Source organism: Epinephelus moara, chromosome 24, assembly GCF_006386435.1.
Source record: "Epinephelus moara isolate mb chromosome 24, YSFRI_EMoa_1.0, whole genome shotgun sequence".
Lineage (NCBI taxonomy): Eukaryota > Metazoa > Chordata > Actinopteri > Perciformes > Serranidae > Epinephelus > Epinephelus moara.
In genome coordinates, this window is record NC_065529.1 from 23,218,619 (window position 1) to 23,243,707 (window position 25,089).

A 25,089-nucleotide genomic window follows, 5' to 3' on the forward strand; every position below is an offset into this window, starting at 1 on the left:
TGTGTATTGTGTACATAACAGAGCGTAATACGAATTAAAATTGTAATTTCCAATAGTGAAAAGCAAAATTTATGTGCTTTACTAAATTTACACAAGCACTACGAGTGGTCAGGAGCAGGAGTAGATTTTGTTAGTAGCTACGAAAAGATCGGAGCTACTAAAATATTGATGAATGCGGACATGCATGTAAATTTCCATCTGTGAACAGTTTACACACAAATTCCTTCTGCTCACGTTTCATGAATGAGACCCAATGAGTTTAGTGAAGCTAACCTATGTCATCCAATAGATCTATATAAATTTGCATTAGCCTTTGTGAAATACATAGAGGTGACAAGACAGACAAATATCTCAATATGTGTCTTTACTATTGAGGTAAGGTGTATTCAGTTGAAAGTAAATAGGCTACAGTGTATACAAGCAAGTGACAGCACACCTTCCCTGAAGGTACAGACCCAATACATAATATTACACATTATGTTTCATATTGTGATCATAGTTTTAGATGATCAGTGTCTGAGTAGTGTGAAATATGAAAGAAAGATGTGTGACTTGACTATGCTGTTGCTCATAATGACAAGCACTACATTCATCCGCTGCCTGTGCTACGGTGCTTTCCTTCTGATGATGAGTGATGATGTAAAATTATAATAGATTCCTTTTCAGTCAGATGATGACTGATGTTTTATTATCAACTTTAAAACAAAGCTAATGCAATTTTCTCACAATGAAAAACTTCCAAATATAACAAACAAGATCAGGAGTTTACATCTGTGCTAGCAGTTATGTCAGGCTGTTCACAGATTTGAGCGGAACGCTAACATCAGCATGCTAGAATGCTCACAATGACAATGCTCATATGTTGATGCAGCATGGCATTGTAGGTTTCGGAAAACCACGAATACCTTACATTTGCACGTTATATATGTGGCATATTAACATTTCTAACGTGACGAAGTATATGAGCTGACTTGACCTGAAAATGGAGAGGATGGTGGTTTGTGTGACACCTAGGCGAGATGCTGCCAAACTGCAGGCCAGTGCAGACAACTCTTCAAGACAAACAAAGCCGATCATGTTTTAGTGTCCTGTTGCTGATTTTCCAGTGGCTTAAGGGTCAGGGTAAGGGATAGCCACCAAGCATGGGTGTTTTTTGGCAAACCTTTTCCACCGGGAACAGTGCCACAAAAGCCTTAGGTTTAGGGTTACCAAGTATCTAGCGGTGATTGTGCCCCAAGAACTGGGTATTTTAAGCCAAAACATAATCTTTTTCTTACAATAACCAAGTGATTTTTGTGCCTAAACCCAACCACACATATCAAGGAAACGTACAGTGTCAGCAATTTTTCTGCTGATTGGGTTGGCTGATGTTTAGCAAGCTTAACGCCGTATCGGTTTAGCGCCTTAGCAAATTTTTGCTAATTAGCACTGAACGGGAGTACCACTAAGGCTGACAGGAATGCTGCTAGTTATGCAGGTATTTGGTCATGAGCAAATTATTGGATAAAGTAGAACTGTGACCTGGTGGTGGAGCCAGATAAAGTTGAGGGAAAACCAAAGTTTAAATTCTCTCTGAAGCTTTCATGGTGATTCATCTGATATTTCTTGAGATCATTCAGTCAAAACCACAAAGGTCAGTCTTATGGTGGTGTTAGAGGAAACGTCAGGGGATCACCAGACCATTAGGATTGATTTTCTGGGGGCCATGAATGCCTATACCAGATGTCCGGGCAATCCATTAAATAGATTTTTTGGTCCGGACCAAAGTGGTGGACTGAACAACACTGCTATCCCTAAAGCCACGCTGCTAATGTGGCAAAGAGGAGCCTATATTGTTCTTTATGTGCCCTACTGTTTATCACACAATCACGACACACACAGTCATATTGACTTACCGGACTTACCATTGTCGAATGCCAGGAACGTGGCCTCATACACGTTGTTCTTGACGTACATGGACTCTCGGTCCAGCAGGGCCATGGTGGTGATCTGACCATTGGTCCTGTTAATCTTAAGCCAGTTAGCTGGGTCTGACAGCTTGGAGTACCTGTGCACAAACACAAAGACGGCGAGAAAGCCAGATACTTCATTAAATTCAAACACAAACACACAGAAACAAATTCCACACATTAATTTTTGCAGCCAACTGTTAGTCGAATTCCAGCAGCTCTAAATCTTTTATTTGCGGATCCAAAGTACCCATTAACAGGTAAAATGTTCATTACCATAATAAGCAACACCAGCCAAGCACCTTTGAAATATTACAGTGACATGGAGAACAGAACATATGTTCAGCGAGCTTATCATAGCAGCAGCTCATTAGCATGAAGACCGATGAAAACCTGAACCCATATGCAGAACAGCCAAGCAGCGCTCTTAACAACTTCACTGCTCTTTGTACCCACACAGCAACTCTCATCGCTGTCATCGGTCAATACGTCAGCGGAGTGGAAAGTGACAACTGCAATTAAAGTCGATAAATCCCATTAACAACTATGACAAGTCTAAACAGCAAACCGAGTGGAGGAAGCGCTTCATTCTCAGGTTTAATGAGAAGTAGTTAATTGCAGACAAGCGAGAAGTCTCACCTGTAGGTAGATGGTCATCATGTCACCACAATGACAGGAGGTGAGAGACACAAGTAGACGGAGAGAAAAAGCACGAGAGAGATCAGAGGTGGTTTTCTGAATTTAAGCATGGTCGGTAGAAAACGTGATGAGGGGGAAAGGGGGCTTAATTAAAGCAGTGCGTTGGAGGCTGACAGTGGTTAGCCAGAGCCTCGCAGGCATGGAGACAACTAATTCCACCTCCAGCTGAAGACACACACACTCCTGCGCTGGTACACATTAAGCAAACAGACAGACAGACAGATCTTTTACATTTTCTTCTTGGGAGAATAAAATAAACAAATGAAAATAAATCTAATTTCTAGTGAAAGAGCTTGTCATGCAGCGTTAGTCAGGATCTGATGTTACCCTGCAGGTTAGATTCTGGTGTTTTGCATGTCATGCCTGGCACTCTGATCCCCTTCCTGTGCCAACAAGATGTCACCTCCTGCTGTCTTCATGTGCAGCTGGCAGAGCAAAGTGTCTTACAATACTGATGACTGCCGTAACCCTTATCCCTTAATGTTCTGTTTGGGGTCCTGGAGACTCTGGGTCCTTTTTTAACAGCTCAAAAACACACCTTACATTATTGTTTCATCAGCTATGATAGTTTGTGAACTGATGACAGAAAAAGAAATGATGCATTAACTCTGGCGTCTCAGAGACCCAGCTATAAAATATGGTTAAACAGATTTTATATTCTCTATCTTTGTGATAGGTACTGACACCAACTGATAATTTTATTCAGCACTTCTGCCAAATTCCAAATAAGTCTATTTGGATTTCTGTTTTAGAGTTTTATAGCAATTCATTACCATCAAACTGAGTCAAGTTTGCAGCAAAGAGAAGGGTTAAACAGGGCTCCTGCAGCTTAAGGCAAGATGTAAGACTTTTTCAGACATTTTCTTAATACCACTTGGAATGAGACCAATTTCCCAATAACCAAAACTGAAGAGGAAAAAAACATGAACCAACATCAATTACTGAGGGTGAGGGACAATTTTTTCCAAATGTGTATTGTAACATAAAACAAGACTTTTTTGGCTGGGTAATATGTGGTGTTTTCTGGCAAGGTTTTCTTTTGGGCAATTTTGACGTTCTCACTTTGCATGTGGGATTCCATGGCCTTGATTGCCATTGTTTAAAAACTTTTTTGCACAAAATACACAGAGCCTTTTAAGCATTGCCTCATACAGGTTTCAGACATGCTGTGAAAATCTTGGTCAAATAGACACTTTTTGTTAAATTTGCACTTACACATGTCAACTAGAGTAGAATGACAGATAGAGTAGCTAGCAGACAGTAGATCCTGGAAACAAAATGTGAGTGTTGTTGGTTCCACTATCCTGATCTACATGATGTGAGAGGTATTCAGGAAATTATTTCAAAAAGTTTATTTTGAGATATTACAATGCAATGTCAGAAAAGAAACTCATAAAATCCTACTTCCCACGTCTTAGAATTTTTAAGACTGAAGATTGGTTTAAGACATTTTCATACCAATCGAGGCCTTACTTTTAGATGAATGAATTCAATATATTTTTAAAGACTTTTCAAGGATCTGCGGAAACCCTGGGTACAACTCCAATACTTTTTTACATATTGGGAATAAGATAATGAGGAAAAACAGTGATATATGTGGTAAATAGTTTTTGGAAATGTTAAATGTGGTTTTGCTAGTGCTGTTATTATTTTTACACCTGCGACAGAAGAGTCTGTGGGACCCCAACAAGTGAGGAATTGAAGCCAAAATGATCAAAACACAAAGGTTAATCCAAAGCATAACCAAATTAATTTATCTTAAACTTACTATCAATTCAACATTAAAGGGCAAGTCACTGATTCTAACACAAGTCCTGCGGGGGGGATTGACACAAGTGGTCATTTAGGATGTGTGCAGCATCTAATGAAAGATACTGTTGAGTGGCATTTAACTAGAACCCACCATTACTGGAGCTGGGCCCGTACTTGGGACTAAACTTTTAAGAAGGCACCAGGTGCTGTAAAACATACATAACAGTTAACACTGTGCATGAACACATCCTGTGTAGACACGGCCTTAAGACTGAAACTGCTGCTCTATCAGAGTGCTGCCTGTGCTCTGCGGGCTGTGTAGACATTGTGTAAATGTCAGGATGTCTCGGCCTATGCTCCCTCGATTTTGACCAGTCTTTATTTAATCTGTCTCTTGTGAGTCTCCCAACTTCATGGAAATGCAATACTAATTTGCTGGAGTACCCTTTGATCCTACACCCAAGCCCTAACCGTAGATTCTTAGAAGTGTGGAGCAACCAACATGACCTCACATCACAAAGAATGACCGCACTCCACGGGGCTAATATTCTAATACTAATAAGAAGAGAAAAAAAAAACACACACACACACACACACACACACACACACACACAAATTAGCTCATGCTGCCACTTAAATCACATCTAAAAGTTAAATCAGCTGGCAAAAGCACTCCGTCTCACATCATCTTCTCTTCTCCAGAGAGAGGAAAAAAGCAAGAAATTCAGAAATATAAAAAAAAAACCCCGAAGCTGGCTCTTCTCCCATCTCATCCACTGCTCACGCACAAGCCTTACACTCATCCTCTGTGGGTGCTCGTGTGCATGTTCGCGTGCGTTTTGTGAGCCTACGGCTCTGCATTTCTCTGTCTTTTGTGTGAGCTTCAGTGAGGGTTCAAGCGAGGTCACCTAAAGGGAATACAGCAGCAGCAGAGATGAGGGTGTCTGAGCATGAGCTGAGCGTCTGCTGGCAAGCTGCTTTGGAGAAGACAGCAGCTCTGAGCTCCCATCAATAACAGACACACAGACTGACAGAGAAGAAAGTGACAGGGTCAGCGGGAGTGAGAGGGAGGGAGGGATGAGAGAAAAGAGAGTAAAAGAGGAGTTACTTCTCTCAAAGGGCAGGGGAGCTCAGTCCACTTAGTTTGCATGACATGTCTTTTTAGGGAGAGAAACCTGAGATGTGGATATTGCTCACTCCTCTGTACAGTGTATGAGAACATCTCCCACTACCTCCCTCGCTATCAATTCAGTAACATTTCCACTGGGTTCCTCCGTGGAAGAGGCCGTCTCACTGACATTAAGAAAAATCAATCTCTCTCGTTGGAGCTGGCTATGGAGTGGAACGATGCCGCTGGACCTCAGTGGGCATGTGGGAGTTTCTGTCACACAGGGTCGATGCCTGGATGGCACAATGCCCGCTGTGTGTCACCCCAGTTAGGAAGGATGGAGCGGGGGATCAATGAGCAGGAAGAGAAGAAGATAGGGATCTAAGGAGGGCAGACAGACAGTGTCCAACTCATTACGGGATGACCTCTTCACACCAGTCGCCTGGCAACGGGGAAGTAACTGGAGCTCGGTCTGTGGGCGGAAGGTCGGTTGAGAATGTCACATAAGAGGGATAAGCTGCAGAGAAACTGCTTAAACACTGATGACACACAGATTGAAAGAGAGTTACATATCCAGTAGAAGACAGGGCAGACAAAATAAAGGAAATGCCTCGCTATAGAGTCATCTTTGGCCCTCTGCGGGGCTTCAGTCCTCTGTTGGAACACTGTAAGGTGAATCCTTAACTGTAAATGTATTCAAGAATCTTCATTTTCATTTAAAGAAATGGCAGAACAGATGGTGGTTCAACATAGATTGAGAATGCAGTAGGCAGCGTGAGCAACGAGTGTCACCTACAGAAACTAGTAAACATAAATCAAATACAATTGATGTCAACATCCTCAAGTATGAAGAATCTAAGGAGACTTTATTACATGGAGCAAATAATATATTAAAGCTCCAAAAACCCACACATATAAGAAGGTAGAGTTTTCTTCAACATGCTTTTTATATTAACTGATTCTTCTTCTCCTCATATCCTTATTAAATTACAGTGATTTTAATTTGTGCATGAGGTAATTTTGTTTCCTTTATTGCTTTATCATTCATGTCACTTAATGTAATTAGTTTCCATTAATGTTTTATGCATTAACTTATACTTTATATAGAGGCATCTGGAAACTAGATTAGAAAAAATCTGATATGTTAAAATGTATTGCACAATATATAACTGATTATATGTTAAGTGTAAAGGGCTGCTGTTAGTGACAAACCCACAGAGAAATATCACCCGACTACAGTTGCCCCTGATGTTGTTTAGCGAGGTTGATGAGAGTAGCTGGTGAAGATAGTGAAGCTAAAATGTTAGATATTTCCTTCAGGAGTCAGTGGAGACCAAAACAGAGCTAACAGGATGGTGAATATTAGACTTACGTTGATGAGATAGACACAAACATGACTCCAGATGAATGCTAATGTTGCTCTGTGTCTGCTGGATGTGTAAATTAGCAACTGTTTGCCATGTTACAGCTTGTTTTTACTTCCCCCAAGCGGCCAAAAAAATCAATTGATGCATCTTTAAAGTTAATTCCAATAGGATTTGGGCATTTCAGGTGAAGGTGCTGTCATAATATGCTAATCAGGACGTCCAAGGTGTCCTTGTTGTGTCAGTTGACACTGATTTATTACATTCAGGAAATAATGCCTCAGTTCCATTACATGGTTCGGCTCGATTCGACTCGGCTCGACTCATATTTGGTACCAGGTCCTTTTCTCCATTTAATCCAATTTGTTTTTCACTGTGGACAGCACTCCCTCAATGTAGGCAATTCTCAGCTGATCACCATAGCAACACTATGCTAATCCCTTCATTGGCCACCAATGCACTTTGTCACTTGTAAAGCACAGTGAGCTATGTGGTTTTTCTACCATTTTTTAAAATCTGGGAAGAGTGAATAAAAAAAATTGCGGTCACTATTGATGGTAGCTTGGCTGGTGGGTTTGTGCAGATTCCCCTGTGTTGTGCAAGTATCCATTCTCTCTGACCAATCAGTGGTCTGCAGTGTTTTAACCCCACCTTCCAGTATCGGCACAGCTCACTTGAAACCTTGACTGAGCTGGTATCAAAAAAAGTACCAGGTACTATCCACAGCTTTTCCTAATGGAAAACCAAAAGCAAGTCGAGTTGAGTGGAGCCGTGAAGTACCATGCAGTGGAAATGCATAAGTAAAATCCTCTATAATATGGTGTGCTTCAAAGTACCTGACAATCTGGTGGATGAAGTGGTCAGGGTCCTGAGCGGCAAACACAGTGAGAGTGGTCCCTGCCGGCACACCCTCTTCAAAGCGTATCATCTTGGGGTTGACGGGGAAGACAGGCGGCTCGTTCACATCCTGAACCGAAATGGTGACTCCCGCTGTGGACTGAAGCGAGGACTGGATGCCGCTAGCCAGGTGGGCTTGGTTGGAAACCACCACAGTCAGCATGAAGGCACGATTCATCTCAAAATCCACCGGCTAGAGAAGAAACGAGGAGGTGGGAGAGAGGAGACAGAGAGAGAGAAGGGAGGGAAGTGAGTGTAGCTGATTGCAAGATTAGCTCTAACTGAGTTCCAATTTGAGAAATGACATATAATTCAGTGAAAACAATGTGAGACCAAAGTACTCAGCCATCCACATCTGGCACTTCAGAGCAGGTGGAAACATACAAGATGCAGTGTTGAATAATAATAGAGAACAAAGCTAAGTAGCAGATGTCAGGGTGTGTGTAGGGAAGGCAAATATACAGCTTCATTTTCACCTTGACCACTGTCAGCATGCCCTCATTGGTGATGGGGTTGGTACGGATGGTGAAGTGTCCAGACGGGTCTCCGCTGACGATGCGGTAGACGGCATTCCAGTTGGGACTGTGGGGCTGATCCCTGTCCACCACTGTCAGGTTGGTCACCACCACGTTCACCTTGTTCTCTGGCACCTCCCCTGAAAACTACAGAGCAGGAGGGAGGGAGGAGGTAAAGGAGAGGGAGGGGAGAGGAGGTGACAGCAGGGAGGATGGGAGAGATAACATTATGCTGATGTTGGCTCCAGCGGTCGGCTAATGCACGTTAATAAGTTGATTTATTGAGATTCTTAACATTTGCTTGTGTCATCATCAATCTTTTAGCATTTTCCATAACTGTTATTATGAAAACAAACTACTTTTAGGTCCAAGCCAAAAACACTCATTACACTGAAAGTGGTTGAAAAACAAATAGGGGAGAAATTAGAAAGGAGAGGAAGACAGAAGGAGATGCATTTGTTTAAATGTGGATAATAGAGAATCATATCTTCCATTATGTTAATGCTGTCCCTTATTCTACGCCATGTCTGCTCGTATGAAACTATTATTTGAACTAATGGATTTGTTCAATTAAGTGTTTACCCATTTAATTTAGATTCTGTGCATTCACCAAATCTAGGTCTTAATAAGCAATTAGATAAGTACTGTAATTAAGGCAGCGGTAGGAATAATCTTTGGCTAATGATCTTCATTATATTGCAATCTGAAACAACTCCCCTCTGAACTAACTCTGGAAGAAACTTGGTTACAGCTGCAGAGCCTAAAGAAGAATTTACAGCACAATAGGATACATGTCCTTCTCTTTAGGGATTTATCTGGCTACAGAGGGATGGGCACTCGAAGGTACACACACACACACACACACACACACACACATCCCCGCTAAAAGCTCTCATTGTCAGACGATAATCCGTGTTTCCTCTTGTGAAGCGTTAACTTGTTTATGGGGTGTGTCTGCCAGCTGCTGTTCACTTTAATGGCTTCATAATCGTGGGATTGAAGCAGCGTCCAAACCGCCCCGATTCCTCCCTTCCTCCTCTCCCCCTCCCTCCCTCCTTGCCCCCTTTTTTCTCCTATCCCCTGCAGTACGACCACGCTGATAAGCACAGAACAAATTAAATATGCACTCTCAGTCTCTTGTGTGTGGGCTCCTCCATTTCATTTTCACCCCGAGCTTTAGCAACAAACACCAGCACAAACCTTCCAAGCTTGTTGGGCTGCGCTGTCAGACAGCCAAATGGAATATGCACTCTCAGAGGCACACACAATGGCGCTGACTGTAGGGGAGGACGCTTCCAAAATGGCCACTCTCTCTAAAATGCAATGTGGACCCACTGATAAGCCACTAGAGACACAGAATTCCAGTTTCTGAAGGATTCTGTAGTTACTAATACGTGGGGGGAAAGAGCAGGGCAAATAAGATTCAGTTGAATGTAATCATTAAACCAAATCTCTGCCGACTTTGCCAGTGAATATAAATCTGAAATGAGACAAAAATAAAAAGACTCATTAAACTTTAATATGAGTTGCTATCTCACAAAAAGTTGTTGACAGTATTACAGATTCTGGCTTTACTGGGCTTTATATATAAACTTAATGTGCCTCGCCTATTTAAACATTCAACAAGGAGAACTTTATAGGAGAAAAAAAACGGAGCAACAGTGTGAGTTTGTTTAGTAACTTTAGGTGAAGCTGCTATGGCCACAGGTGTCTTAAGTTAAAGGTATAGTTTGAAGGATTTTCCCTAACAATGTACTGACTAGCCCCCAGCCAATAAGAGGTGAGGTAAGGTCGGGATTTCACAAAAAGGTAGATACCAGGTGCCAGACTCTAAGCAGGAAAGAGGAAGCTATTAAAATCGCAGACACAGTTGAAAAAAAAAATGCAAATACAGCGAGGTGAAATCAGAAGTTCACACTAAAAAAAGTGAATCTGGGGCTGAATTTCACTTTCAGTTTCACTGGTGAACACTGAAGGAGAGGATGGGGATAAAAAAGGAGACGCAGACTTGGCCTGTTTCCTGTTGGACCGATAGATACCAGCAGTTAGCCTTGTTAGGTTGTTAAAGTATCGGCTTTCCCATTACAACAAATGTAACATTCCTACAATAGTAGAGTAGCTTGCAGTGTATGTGGGAGGGGCCAGATTTGAAAGTTGTGTTTTAACCATCCCTGCATAGTATACCTTTGAGGGATAATGGTGGATGCTAAAACAAGTAGAGGTGGAAATCACAAACCAATTTTTTTAAGTGTTTAGTTCAGTTCATAGTCACTAGCGATGTTGTGTGTTCATTTCTTTAATTAACTAAGTAATCGCGTCACCGTTTAAATGCATTTCAGATCACCATTTATACTGAGACATTCATTACTATAGTGTGGTGGTACGTACAGTCTGATTCTAACTCAAGCTAATGCCCTGAGTTCAGTATAAAATGACTCCATACAAGCACTGTTTATAAGTTTTACGGCTCAGCAGCTAATTATTTGCAACAATAATGACATTACGATTATTTCTGTGGTTTTTGCAATTGATTAATAATATGCTTTGAGCCCCCAGGAAGTGTGCTTGGCTTTGAAGCCAATTTTTGCAGTGGCCAAACAGTGGAATTACACCACCATGTGATGCCCTGCGGCCCAAAAAAACTTTTTCCCATTGATTTACATAGCGACAGAGACGTCTGTAAATTGGGAGTACGTTATATTTGAGTGTCACAACCAGTCAAAATTTGATCTGTTTGGTCCGATAACATTTATAAAGTTTAGAAGAGCCGCAGGATTGAATTATTTTATCCCCATTAAAGTTAGCAGAGTGCTAAACCGGCTCAGCCAGCGGAAGTCTCTGGTGCGCTTGCTTTATAGACCACTAATTTTATATGCGGCTGTTGTTTTTGGCTTCACGTGCCACTAAGCAACTTTCATAGGAATTAACAAGGCCCTGCCTCGAACACTGAATCTAGTTCTCTTTATACATCCATGAGCTGAGCTAACGACTGTATTGTCAGTCACCACTGAGCTTCTGATTCAGTCAGTGACTACAGTGATTGAGTATAGTCACAGTACCACCAGTGGTTGTTGACCCTGGGAAGAAAAGGACTTTTATAACTTCACCATTCAAAGCACAAGTATCTTCACCTTCAAATTATGCCAGGGTTTTATTTCATAGAACTTTGACGTGTCAATAGATCACAAGTGTATGAAGGTCAGCACGACACAAAACCCATCTAATACAGGGTCACTTATACCTGATCACTTGTAATTATTGCTTTTCATGTTTGAAACTGTCTATAAACCCAACTAGCCTTCACACATTTGCGCTGGAGTCCAGCCGAGGAAAATCAGCAGGGGTGCAGTGCAGACCCCAAATCATCTTAGAAAATAAATCTGCATCGAGGTGCTCTGCCCTGCAGCAGAAATCCACGGTCTTCTTACCAAAAACTGACTCAGCAAATGAAAATGTTCCACGTTAGACAGCGGAGCTATGGTTCAAACAGACTAAACGAGCTCTTCCTTTCCTTCATGGGGTGTTGAGAACAACACCAAATGGTAATGACAGCTTTACATACGAATAAATGTCCCAAAACAGACTCCTCCTAATATCAGACTGCCATCGGTCCACTTAAGATGGCTGTTATGTCTTCACTATATAGGGTAATAAAGATACAGCCACTGGCAACAGGCGTCTACCCTCACTCTCATTTTTCATATTATACGGACATATCAAGCTGTTTTTCCTAGCAGTCTGCTCTTTTTTTGTAAACACAAATCAGAGTCAAGGAGTGGGTAGCAGGGGAAAGTGGTGAATAATCTCTGGCACGCCAACTCCTTCAGCTATTAAGAAGCTGCAGCTCTACAGGTGAATCACAAATACTGTAGCGCTCTATTCAGATCTGTAAGCCTGTGTGGCTGGGAGCTCAAGCTTTCAACCCCACAAGTCTCCCAAGCAACTCTCCTGCTCCTCATCACTGCTCGGTGAATGAAAAACCACTGGGTACACTTTAGCAGGGCTGTGATACACTTGATTTGATACTTTGATTAGATAGATTGTTGCAAGTACCGTCGTCCTTTTGTTTATCACATAATGACGAACATAGCACTAACATTGCACATTAAGGCCCATGTGGTGAAATGAATAAAACATTTGGCTTTTTTTTTTTTTTAAAATTAGATGCTATATATCAGCTTGGTTTACGCCCCCGCAAGCAATTTCACTTAATTAGCGCGCTTATGTTTTCTCTCTATGCCTCCCATAGAGAGCAATGAATTCTTCTCGCGTCTGTCATGCACAAATAATTACTGAACTGCTCCGAGTCTAGTTGCTTGTGTGGGAAGCAAAACAAAAAGAAGAGATTGACAAAGCAGCAGAAATGGCATCTGGTGGAGAACAATTTCTTTGCTGTGGATGTTCATGCGAGAGTGCGTGGCTGTTGGTGTCTCAGTGAAGGACATGCAGCAGGAACACATTTTCATTCATTTTCACTCATTACCACCTTTGAGTCACGCACCAAAATGTGGTCAACTGCTCCTTTACTGACACGCTCAGGCAAATCTGCAGCCATTTACTCAGGAGGGTTGCAGGGAAAGTAATAAGGCCCTGAAGAGCTGACAAACATTTATCACAGCGTGTGTGACCATACATCACTGTGCACTGTATATGTCAAGGACAATGTACAATGTGTTTTTTTTTTGTGTCTACTGAAGCGCAGCATGTCCATTTGCTGGCTGCCACGAGGACTCTGGTCCAGCGCTCCTCCCCGGTGAAGAGCGGTGACGGAGCCAGCACCAAAGACGGGGGGGCAGAGCAGTTCTGAGCAGAGCGGCAGCCTTTTTCGGTGAGCTCTACCCCTGACAGCTGGGGAGCTCTTATCAGAGCATGCGGCTGGAACTGTACTGGCATGCACGCTGACGACGGGCCCCGCCGAGGAGACAGGGATCACAGTGTGTGACGCTGACACACTGCTCGCTCTGCCTCTGAGCTCGGCTGCAGACAGCATCTGTCTCTCTCTGGAATCTCAGAAATCCAAGCAGCTACAATCCTGTAGGTCTGTCAGGCTGCGGTCAGCATTTGATTGTGTTGTATGGCCAAGCTGAGAGCAGAGAGTACAAGCAATACATGGGGCATGAATGCATACGTGCACGGCATTCACACTCACCATAACAGATGTGTTTTCAGTTGCTGTTCCCTCATCAATAACCTTTCAACCCTGACTCTCAAACATGAACAACTCCCTACCTAACCGCAAACACTGCCATAGAAAAGCAGGCCAGCGTGGCTTCCTGTCAAACCAGTGTAGAGGTATCAGGGACCGGGGCCAGATGTCTGTAGACAAACCCTGGCCATCAGAGGCCCCGCTGGCAGGGAAAGCATAGAGAGCAAAGGAGGGAAGCGTACACCTCCCGTCTGCAAAACTGATCTCGATCTCACTTTCAGTCGCCGTACCCTCCTCTGCCTCTCCGTATGTTGTTCTTGCACAGTGTTTCTTTATCTGTCACCGTGTTTTTTTTTTATTCTTAATATAACTGTTTTTATCCTGCATCTTTGTCAGCTGTTATATTTGCATTCCCTTCATCTCAATATTCTCTGAAAACATATTTCAGTTGAGCTACTATTGCGTGATTGTTGTCTTTGACAGGGACCAGATAACGCATTTTCTAATAATATCTGAGAGCAGACTTTCCCATGGAGGCCTGTGTAACCTGTTCTGCCTGAGAATAATATACCATTATGTGCTATATGAAGGATAATGGCTCTGTGGGACAGTGGGGCAGCATATTGGCAATAGACACAAGAAGGTATAAAAATTTAATATCATGATTGTAGTGACCAAAATGTTGATGTTGCACAGTATTTACCGTGCATTTTTCAAAGCACCATAATCAAACATGGTTTCAATGATGATTAAAATCTGACAACATAATACTAACCACGAGGAAATTCACTGCAGTTTATCATGAAACCAGTAATCGTTCCATCCCTACATAGCAGCTAAATAGGCAGTTGTTAAAAAGACAGATCCAGGGTCAAGTCCTGCGGAGGAGCAGCTGTTGAATAAATGGTTATGACAGCCACCAAATATGTGAACCAGGAGAAGGCTGATGATTTTGATGAGGATAAACAAAGTTTAGGACTCACTGTTCTGACTGTCAGCTCCGGGGGATTGTCGTTAATGTCGGTGATGCTGATAAGAGCTGTGGCTGTGTTGGACAAGCCAAAGTTCAAGTTGCCCTCCATGTCAGTGGCCTGGACGATGATGGTATACTGGGACACTTTCTGTGAAAAGAAGTAGAAAACACACTGGGTGACTGGTGCATCAAAGGCTGCAACAAACCTGGACACATGACTCTAACAAAAAAAATGAATATTTCTGTCATGTGACAATGATAAAGTGAGTCATATGAACGTGTGAATGAATGAGTGAATGCATGAAATCTCCCCAACAACTAGCCATGCTTGCACATCTTCCCTTCTTTCTGCTCACTCACTGGAACAGAACAACTGGAGTCTGTTAGAGCACCTTATTTGCTCAACAGCAGATAGTAAATGTTGCACACGCACACACACACACACACACACACACACACACACACACACACACGAAGACACACACAAAGTTGCAGGGAGGGAGCACTGTGTTGGTAAAAGGCCCATCCATTATTGCCTAAAAGTCTTGGCTTTCCGCTGTGGGAACAGACCAGGATCATCACTCATTTTAATGGAGGCGCCGCCACTTTAAGATGCGCCACAGTGCTGCAGATAATACCAGGAGGTGAATGGGCCTTATTTAGTCCAGTTACAGTGAGGGGGAGTTGACCCACAGTGTACTGCAGCACACACCGCAATATTACAGCACCATGACAAGAAACACCATCAAATGTTAGGCTTTGTTTAGACACAACCCAAAAAAACCCCAAAGAAGCAGAGAGAAAGTGCATCCACATCCCAACATGTGACACTGTCCATGGTGCTCAAAGTTCAGTCTGTCCCCAGACTCGCCACTGCAAAGACGACTGTGTGTGTGTGTGTGTGTGTGTGTGCCTCTTTCCTGACAGTATAAGCCTCTCTGCTTTGTGGTCTCTTTCTCTTCCTATTAATCCATTTGGCTCCAACCTCCACTGTGCCAGAGCAAAGCGAGGGAGAGAGAGACTGGACGTCAAGGACAGGCCAGCATTCGGCACATGGGGATTGCTGCTTTGTTAAGCATCCACAGCGCGTCCTACCAATGGTCTAATGTTTGTTTGCTGCTAGGCTAGTTTGGTCATGTGTGGGTCGCGCTTTCTAACGACTTGACAGCCAGCGGCATTGATGTCTGGGACTGCCTGGAGGAACCAGAACAAACCCGGGCAGAGGTCTTGTAGGTAAAGATGGGGGAGTTACTGCTTCCTGCTCTGATGGCTGCTTCTTTGCTGTTTTATGTCTTTGAGTCATGGCTTTTCTTCTTTTTTTCTCTCCTCTGGTTTATTCTGTTCTCTTTGTTAACTCAAATTCTGTGCTTCTTTTGATCTCTCGCTATCTTTCTGATGGCATCTTGGTCGCTCAATTTTCTCCGCCTGTCTGTTCTCTATCCGTCTATCTTTCTGTGTGTCTTTCTGCCAGTCTCTGTGTATCTCTATATCTCCTTTCTCACTCCCACTCTTTTTTTTCAGTCGTGAAGGATGCAGTTGATTGTCAGATCAGTCAAACCATTGAGGCCAGTTAAAAAAACACTCAGCTGTAGTCATTTAGCATCCCTCCAAGTCATTATGAACAGCACAGACATGTTAATCTGCACCGAACCAGCCCTATTAATGAAAACTCAATACTGGCTGCCCTTTATTAGACTCATAATGAAATATCAATACCATCTCCCCTCATAGAGCGCTTCGGTAAATAGAGCCTCCAATGAATGTGTCTCTCTGCAGACTCATTTAGATCCAGTCACATACATCAATCTAGAAATAGCACCAGATGGCTGTACGAAGCTAATAGGCTCGAGCTTTGATGGACGCCTTTTTCTTTGGTCAGGTGAGGAGAAATGACTGGAGCTGAGCCAGCAGGTGGAGCTCTCACACAGTTTGAGATGTAGATGCAGGATGCGCCCCATCCTGCAGGGTTATATCACTCATCCGAGGGTAGTTGTGAGTTTATGGCCCTTCTAGTGCACACATACACATCCGCTAACGCTCCAGTGAGTGGGAACAGGTGGGACACTCAGACTCTTACACCGGGTATACACGTGCACGAGCACGCCAAACATACACACAGAGCCAAGCACACTCTGCTGTCCAAAAGTGGCTGCCCGAACAAGCCAGTAAAGGGCTCTCTAATGAGTCCTATAGAAGTGCTGAACAGAAAATCTCTCTGTTAGATTAGAGTCCAGCGCTGGCAGGAAATATAGCTTCTTGTCTCACGCCCAGCAGCAACAGCCCAAACTCCCCCACAGGCCTTGAGCCTCACGGACTTAATCTGTGGAAGCTGAAAGCCATCGGAGGCCACAGAAACACCTGTACACAGAGCTACGCCAACAATAAACCTCAGTCCCTCTTTTTCACAGCGACCAAATTAGGTCGTTTACCATCCAGGAGACTGAAGAAAGAAAATGGCTTCAGGCTATCAATGTTAGCTACTCGACAAGTTAAGCCAAGCAGCAGACAGGACAGGTGGAAAAAGCTGGCTGCTCATGGCTGGTAAGCAAATGGACTTGTTCTCCAGTGAGACTTTGTTAGCAAGTAGGGGAAATAATGGACTGAAACATGTAAGGCGATGTCGAACAAGAAAATAGAGAGAAGTGGTTTTCTGCCAAAACACGTACAGTGGTGAATTAATTATACCTGAGTGTGCTTTTTCACTTGGCGTGCCGAAAAGGACCACTCAGAGTGGGTAAAGAGGGGGAGGCCAGGCGAGTGAGAGACGTGCTTTTACTCGTGTCATTTGTGGATTGAGTTCCGGCCTGCCAGGCTCCTAGTGGCCACAGTCATTAGCTTGTCACTTACAATCTGTCTCAAATGGCCCAGTACTGGTGGCTAAAACTGTAGAGATCAGCTCCCTTCCTTGTTCTGACTCTCTCTACCTCAGTGACCCTCAGTGTCAGTGACCCCCCCCCACCACTGCTTCAGCTCAGCTCACCTGGGATCGCTTCAATTAAACTTCCTCGATTTGATTTGATGCCATTCGATTCCATTTAATCAGGCTTTAATTTAGCTCAGTTTAGTTACACATACAATTAAAAGCTGCGAAGTACTTGCAGTTGAGGGATTCTGACAGTAAAATACACGTGTTGTTTTTGACATTTTCGACATCTTTTTCCAGTCAGTACCAAAAATATGCAGAGAGTTCTGTTTTGTCTCAATCTTCATCATCCACCCCTCTCTTCATCGCTCCCAGGGATGTGTCTCAGGTTGGGTTGAGGACACAAACAACTCAATACTTGTTTGAAAAGAACACACGCCAGCGCACTGTTCTCTGAAAGCTTTTCTCTGAATCCCATTGTAGAGAGACTTGCTCAGATACGTAAATCTGAGATGTAAACTCAGAATCCACTTGATTAGATACGCCTCCACATTTACGCAAACAGCTCAGAGTCACATACTGGATAAATAAAGGCTGTGAGTCACATATGAATAAAACTGCTAGAATAAAACATGCAGACTGGGCAAGAAGTTTAGTTAATCGGCCAACTGAGCATTACGATACAACGGACATGATGAAGCAGATATGAGCATGATGAACATGCTGCTGCCAGACATGCTGGCTTCAGTTGAAAGAAAGGGAAATGTCAGTAATGAGGATGTGATGTCGGCAAGATTGTGCAGTCACTCAAATGACATCTTAGGGAGAAGAGAGACAAGCAGTGCCTGTAAATCTTCTAATATGGGTTATGTAGAAATTTAACCCTTCTGATGTACAGAAACAGGAACAGAGACTGCAGCTAGTCCCTCTGAGAGATTGTACTGAGGGACAGTGGTGCTTTGAACTAAATTCTAAGTTCATGGCAACCCATCCAATAGTTAAGAGACATTTCACTTTTTAGTGAAATGTCTCAAGCAAAAAGTCAACCTCATGGTGAAGCTAGACGATTAACATTATCGCTGATTATCACTAATATATTTAGGATACAATGTCTGGGGACCATGAACGTCTTCAGCAAATTTTGTGCTGATACTTTAAGAAGATATTGAAGTATTTCACGAGATAAGTGAAAAATTTTACCTCTTAGGGGAAATGTCACAGTTTCACCAAAGTCATAAGGATTTAAACTTTGAGTACAACTGCACCAACTTTCATTACAATCCATCCAGTCATTTTCAAGACATTTCAGTGGTAGCCTGACGACTGATTGACAGACTGCCCAACATCACCATCTCCAGAGCCATACTGCTAGTATCGCTAAAGAAAGAGAGCAACATCTTCCGAAACTTACTGGACGAAACTTTTATTGTGAGTCTACGTTTTCCCAATTCAAGGATGTAAAGAACGTCTATAATCCAATGAGACTTAAAGGACATCTGAACTCCAAATTAATGAGTATCAATCATCTCGCTAACAAGGTGACAAAACCATTGTGTTTGTATGAAGCTAAGTAGGTTCAATCAAGAAAACTTTTTCTATGCTACATCCATTCACAATTTTCTCTCTATCACCCATCAGCTTACTATGGGTGTTCCCTCTCCTGGTTAGCCAATCAAACATTGCCACGATCTCCTTCAGCCAAACTTTCAATCTGTTCTCTCTGCTTCTGTCAGCTGTCATTTTAGGCAGAATCACTGTGCCCTCCTCCACCCCATTCACCTCCAGTCTCCTTATCCAGAGACCAAGAGCTCATCAAAAGCCCATTCCTCTTCACACCCAGATCCCCAGCTCCATCTTCATTTCATCTCATCACCAACACCAGTGTCTAGACTCCATAGGGGGGATCTCTAATCTACTATGTCTTTACCACCCTCATGGAGTAGATGACATCACAATGGGGTGTAATCGCCAAAGACTTTTCACATTTCTTATACTTATGATAAATATCCTTTTCTGTCAGAATGAGTCTCCCCTGATTGAAACACAGAAAGAGAGGGAACAGCTGAGATCCTGAATAAAGCTGTGAACATGTTTGGTGCAACCACTTCTCTAGTAACATCTAATATAGTGTTGAAAAATCTCTGTCCGGTACTCACTGTTGGGTGCACATAGTCAAAATATGTGTATAAATTCTGCAGGGAGATGCTGACCAGGTTTTTGTCACAATCACAGTTTGAATTGGTGATATTCTAAATACAGTTGCTGTCTTGAAAGGATTACTTTATTTGTTTTTGTTTTATTTGCTCTAACAGGGTGTCCTAACTAAAGGTGACGCCAACGAGTAAGTTTGATTGTACTGTTTTCTATTGAAATATCTTAACTGGCCATGAGTGACACAGTGCTTTGAGATGAACTTAAGTTGGATGCACTGTTTGTACTTATTTCAGGTGCACTCTTTAAAGGCTCAGCAATAGACAAAGAACAGCAGATTTATAAAGGCGATATGAGGAATAGTCTTCACGATACGTCCTCATTTACTTTACTAAAAAATTAAAAATAAGCTGGCTGAAGGGAGATTTCCAGAGAGCTAAAAGTTTCTGGCAAATGACCATCACTAATAACAATGTACAATTAATATAATATGGCTATATTGTCTTTTTCAGTTTCAGTGTTTTCTGTCAAGTAAAAACTTAAAAAGATAGCAAGTATTCGCCCATTTTTTAAGTGGTTACATATAAGACAGAGACAAATGAGCTCAGCAAGACTATTTTGAAGCATTGCTAAAGTAATCCAAAGTCTTAAGAAGATGTTACTTAGATTGCACAATCCAATGGAATACCTTACAAATTACATTTTAGAGCATGTACTCAGTAGTCTTAAAGTAACCATCGCAACACTGACACTGACATCAATCACATGTATGGGAAATATTTTACCCTAGGTCATTTGATATCTATCATCCTCCCTCATGGTTGTTATAGGGTCCAACATTTGTGGATGTATTGTGTGAATTCTATTGTAAACAAATGAGATTCAGCCCTTTAAAGAACAAACTGGTGTCAAAAAGTCATCAAGGGACTGTTCATGGGAAAAGCAGGCAAAAGAATAGAACAGACAAAACTTAAATGTATCTATAAAAATGTTGCTTTGGTGGATAATATTTATCTGAAAGGTTTTCAAAGTGAATGCCTGACCTAGACCAGAATAGGAGAGCATTATCTACAAGAGAGGGCGGAAAAACATGGTTTAAAACTGGAGGGGCATAAGTGCAACAATTCAGGCTTTTCTGAAGACAAAACAAGGTCCAATTCAATATGAGCTAAGTGCACATGATAAGGTGGATATTGAGTGGATATTTTCTTGATTGAATGTTGGCTACAAGCAGTCATCATCCACCTACATGCATCAATATTTTTCGTACAGCAGCCTGCTCACAACTCTCAGATGTCTTTGCTGTCTGGCTCCTGGAGCTTTGGTGCAAGGCGGTGAGTTAACATAACTCAGGGTCTCTGAGACAATAAAGCCCCAGACCCATTTAGGATGCCTGCTCTCTGTCTGTATCCCCAACTGGACTCTGCAGATCATAACAGAGCCAGGCTGTGGGCACTCATGTCCTTGAGGCAGTCCAGGCGATGTCCTAATCGTCGGCGAGACAGTCCAACGTAGAGCTGGCGTCGGCCTGGTGGACAGCCTGGCGTCGGGCCACACCACACCATGCCACGCCAGACCGTTCCAATCCAGGGCTCATGGGAGATTGAGACAGCCTGGGGTAATGAAAGACAACAGCTCTGCCTGCCAGTGGAACCGAAGCCATGGAGAGAGGGCACAAAGGGAGAACATGTATGCCAGCTGTGGCATCCTGACATCTCCCACTCTGCTACCTGCTGCACCAGAGTCACACTTCATTAGAAATGTGTTTCTTTCATGGTGGACTGACAGACGGGTCTATTTCCAGGACAGCAAAAATACAAATATAGATACAAAATACTGTCTGAACCTGGGGCTGGGCAATGTGGGGAAAATCTAATATCACATTATTTTTGACCAAATACTTGGATGTTGATATTGCAGTGATATTTTAGGGTTGGTGTTTGGTGCTCACAAAATATTTATACAATGAGATTTTTGGTATTTTTATTTCATTTATTTTAGAATAATCGTCAGTAATGTGGGTATTAGGTTTGGGTGGTATAACCGTATTATGATGTATCAGGACATGTGAAAACCCGTCAGTATGAGTTTCGAAAAATCGTCGAATAGTTGCCATGATTTTCGAATAGTGTTTTTGCTTTTGCTGCCCATCCCTAGTAAACAGTATGACAGTTTTTTGGTGGGCGGGGCTTAGCTGGAGGCAAAACAAGTCTCCTAGGACATTAGCTAGCTCTAGCTAGCAAGTTCTGTTGGCTTGTTTTAGACAATGGAGGAAGATGATGCGAGTGGTGCATTTGGAAATACTCATTCCGAGTACCAGAGTGCACTCTGACACAAACTGGACCGTTCCTAAATTTGGAGCACTGTCTGAATGTACTGTTCTGTTATCCAGAGCACCGCGCTCTCGGAGTGGCAGAGTGGAATCTGGGCACTCTATCTAGGGAAACAGAGCAGCAGTGCGCCGAGTGGTATGAATGTGTGATTAACTAAACCGTTTGTTAATTCACACAGAAATATAACGCCCCGTTTCGACCAACAGGGATCTCATTATAGTGTAGGGCGTCAGACTGAGTTTATGAACGCACCATGTCAGGTCACTCGCTCTCCGGGATGGCAAGTGTTACTTGGATAAGTAAACACTGACCATCGGGACCAGACTGGCCGACCCGTATGCTCTCACTCAGTGGATGGATGATGAAGGTGGGATGGCTGGCTTTGTGGTTGATTACTATAACAATCTTACAAAGGTGGACGACACTTATACGGCTTCCTCCAGTTTGTTTTGCTATTGAAGCTTACGTTAGCTAATGTGTTAAAAAGTTAGAGTGACAAAGAATTTCAATATTCCTCTTACTTACTTACTGCCTCCCCAGTTTCTGATGAGGTGACAGTAAACACTTTTTCCTAACCTGATATGAGGTGTACGCTGCACATGCGAACATTTTTGATGATTGCCTCCCTCCAGTCCTTTCGTCTTATCACATTTAACCATCCGCCAGCAGTGGCGGCTGGTATGTGCTAAAATTTAAGTTTATGAGCCACAGCTCCTTCTATTCTGGCTCCTAATAACACAAAAAGACGACATTCTAAGCCTCCTATGTAGCCTACAGCCCTGTGGTGAAAATCATGTTTTGCCTCCAGCTAACAAACTGACGTCACTGTGACGTCGGCCCTAAAAGGTTCTACATTATATCAATATATTATCCAGCCCTAACCTAAACGAAACATTCACCTACTGCAATCTTAACTCTAATCTTGTCCCCGGCCCCTTCAATGCTTTACATCCCAAATGCAAAACCTAAACCCACACCCACATACAAAAAGCCATGTTATACTTTGGGGTGCATGGAGTCAAACACACATGTATATGCCTTATCTCAGCTTGTTAGCCTGTGGGCAGGAGCACATGGAAGCATGTGAGGTCAGGGGAGGAGAGGGGTTGCGGGCGGTGAGTTGGGCAGAATAATTGGTATTCAGCGGTGTCAGAGGTAAGTGATACCAGGCTAACCTCCATGTACCCCCTGGTCTCCTCAACACGAGAGAACCTGCTTCACCCCTTAATTAGCACATGAATATTCTAATTAGGCACTGGCATGGTGGACGAGGATGAGCTAAAGTGTGAGACATGGGAGAGGAGATGGAGAATATAAATTATGTGCTGCAAAGGGTGTCTATAGGGTATACGGTGCCCATACAATGAGTGTGTGTTTTCATGTTTTGTGTAGCAGCATGTGTATACACCACCCTGGTTGCATGGATCCAGTCTGACACACTGGATCTCTATCTGCTGCTACTCTTCACTTTGTATGAGCTTGTCTTCATCTAAACAACAAACTGCATGGGAGTGTGTATGCAAACACGTGCCCATGTGTCTGAGCGTGTTTGTGTGTTTGTGTTGATGACCTTGACAGCAGGTGGGTGAACTCCCAGGTGTGTCCCAGTTTTAGTGGGAGGATCAGAGGCAGGTGGGACTGTGCCTGGCTTGATGTGTCCAGATTAATGAGCTTTCTCTCACTCACATCAGCTGCTACTGCTGCCGCCTGGGCCAAGCTGGAAACAGGGACAGAGCTGGCTCGCATTCACCAGACTCATTTATATTGTCCCACCAATGTATGATGCTGTCATGCCATGCCAGCTCTGTACGAAAATTGGATAAGGAATGAGCATTGATGTATTGTGTTCCTCTGTTATCAAAACCTGGTTTTGTTCTTGAGATTTCATCCGTAATTATTCTCCAAATACGCTTGCCTTACTGTTGGTAAAATTCTGCTTTAATTTCCAAAGTGTTGCCTGGCCGGGTTTAGTGCTGCGAGGGACCAGTGGGACTTCTCAGAATATAAACATTATGAGACACACTCAACGGTGCTTTAATGTCTGTAGTAAAACCAGCCAACTAAGTTACGAGGATGAGATTATCCTCATAATGGCAGCATATGAATTTGAATGTTTCCCTGATTTTGCCAGTTGTATTTCTTCTTTAAATCTTGCACCACAGGGAGATATGAGAAGGTTTGCATGTGTGCGAGAGAGAAAGGCTGTAGAATGAACAATCTGCCATGAAACAATACTGCCAACAGTCACCTGATGCATCTTAGGAAAAACAAAAGTCGCCCCTGCGTGACCTTGCTCATTAGTAGAATAAGGTGGAAGATGGAGCAGAGACGATGTGAGTTGTGGTGGTGGTGTGTGGGTTGGCAAACAACCACAGAAAGCAACAGATGCACACAGCATCAGTGGATGAGACAAAAGACGACAATGAAGAGAAAGCTCCTGCGACCTCCTCAGCAGAGAGGTGCTGGATTTGCGTGGCCATTATATCCGCCCTGCTCTACACGCTGAAGAAAACATTACATATTAGCCTGTCAATTATACTTATACACAATAAGAAAACAGGCAAATTACTAGAACGACTGAATTCATTTTTTGGCTGTTTTGTTTGACATTTTTTAAAAGGGCGAATGCAGCTGAAAGTGACCCTGAATTTTTTAAGGTTTCATTACATCCAGGGATGAAATTGGGATTTGTGAGGCAGGGAGCCCTGGAATTTGCAGGACCTTATTTCATGCATTGTGCATCCAGAAAAAGCAAGCTGGTGGTAAATGGATGTTAAAAATAGAAATAAATGGGTTTACAGCCCGATTTTCGTCTCTATAGCTAATTTCCCCGTTTATGCCAACTGAACAGAGGATGAACTTACATTTTATTACTTTGAGCTGGCCAAAATGCCAACATCAAGGCCTTAAAGCGGCAATCCATATAAACCAATGGGTGGCGTCAGGGTAGTTACATCCATTGTTTTTATACAGTCTATAAACTGGAGCCAAGATGAATTTAGCTTAGCTTAGCATAAATATTGGAAACGAAACAGCTATCTTCGCTCTGTTCAAAGGTTAAAAATCTTACTACCACTGGCACTGTTACATATGCTGCTTCTTCCTCTCTTCTCATTTCCTGCCTCTATACTATTAACCATCCAATTAGTCTCGCCACCAGACAATCAGCGATCTCCGTCTTCTGATAGTCTGGGGACACTCCTTTCTAAAGTGTGTTTAACACACCGGCGAAAACGGCCGGCAACAAAGCAACGCCTCTTGCATTTTTGAAAAGGACACGCCTTCTCGGAAATGTGCGCTCCTCCTTTTCTCGTCCGCAAGGAAACAAACACACAGAGA

General features: G+C 42.9%; 1 protein-coding gene across 2 annotated transcripts in view; it reads right to left on the bottom strand.

Annotated features, from left to right (window-relative positions):
* cdh4 (cadherin 4, type 1, R-cadherin (retinal)) overlaps positions 1 to 25,089 on the bottom strand; it is a 253,674-nt gene that overhangs the window by 15,119 nt on the left and 213,466 nt on the right. The window contains exons 9-12 of one of the 2 annotated variants that reach the window (XM_050038978.1): positions 14,414 to 14,551; positions 8,246 to 8,431; positions 7,709 to 7,962; positions 1,905 to 2,047 (exon numbers count right to left, since the gene is read on the bottom strand). In XM_050038978.1, coding sequence (XP_049894935.1) covers positions 1,905 to 2,047; positions 7,709 to 7,962; positions 8,246 to 8,431; positions 14,414 to 14,551 — 721 coding nt within the window. Of the gene's footprint in view, positions 1 to 1,895; positions 2,048 to 7,708; positions 7,963 to 8,245; positions 8,432 to 14,413; positions 14,552 to 25,089 lie in introns of both variants that reach the window. The other variant, XM_050038977.1, reaches the window with a different exon arrangement.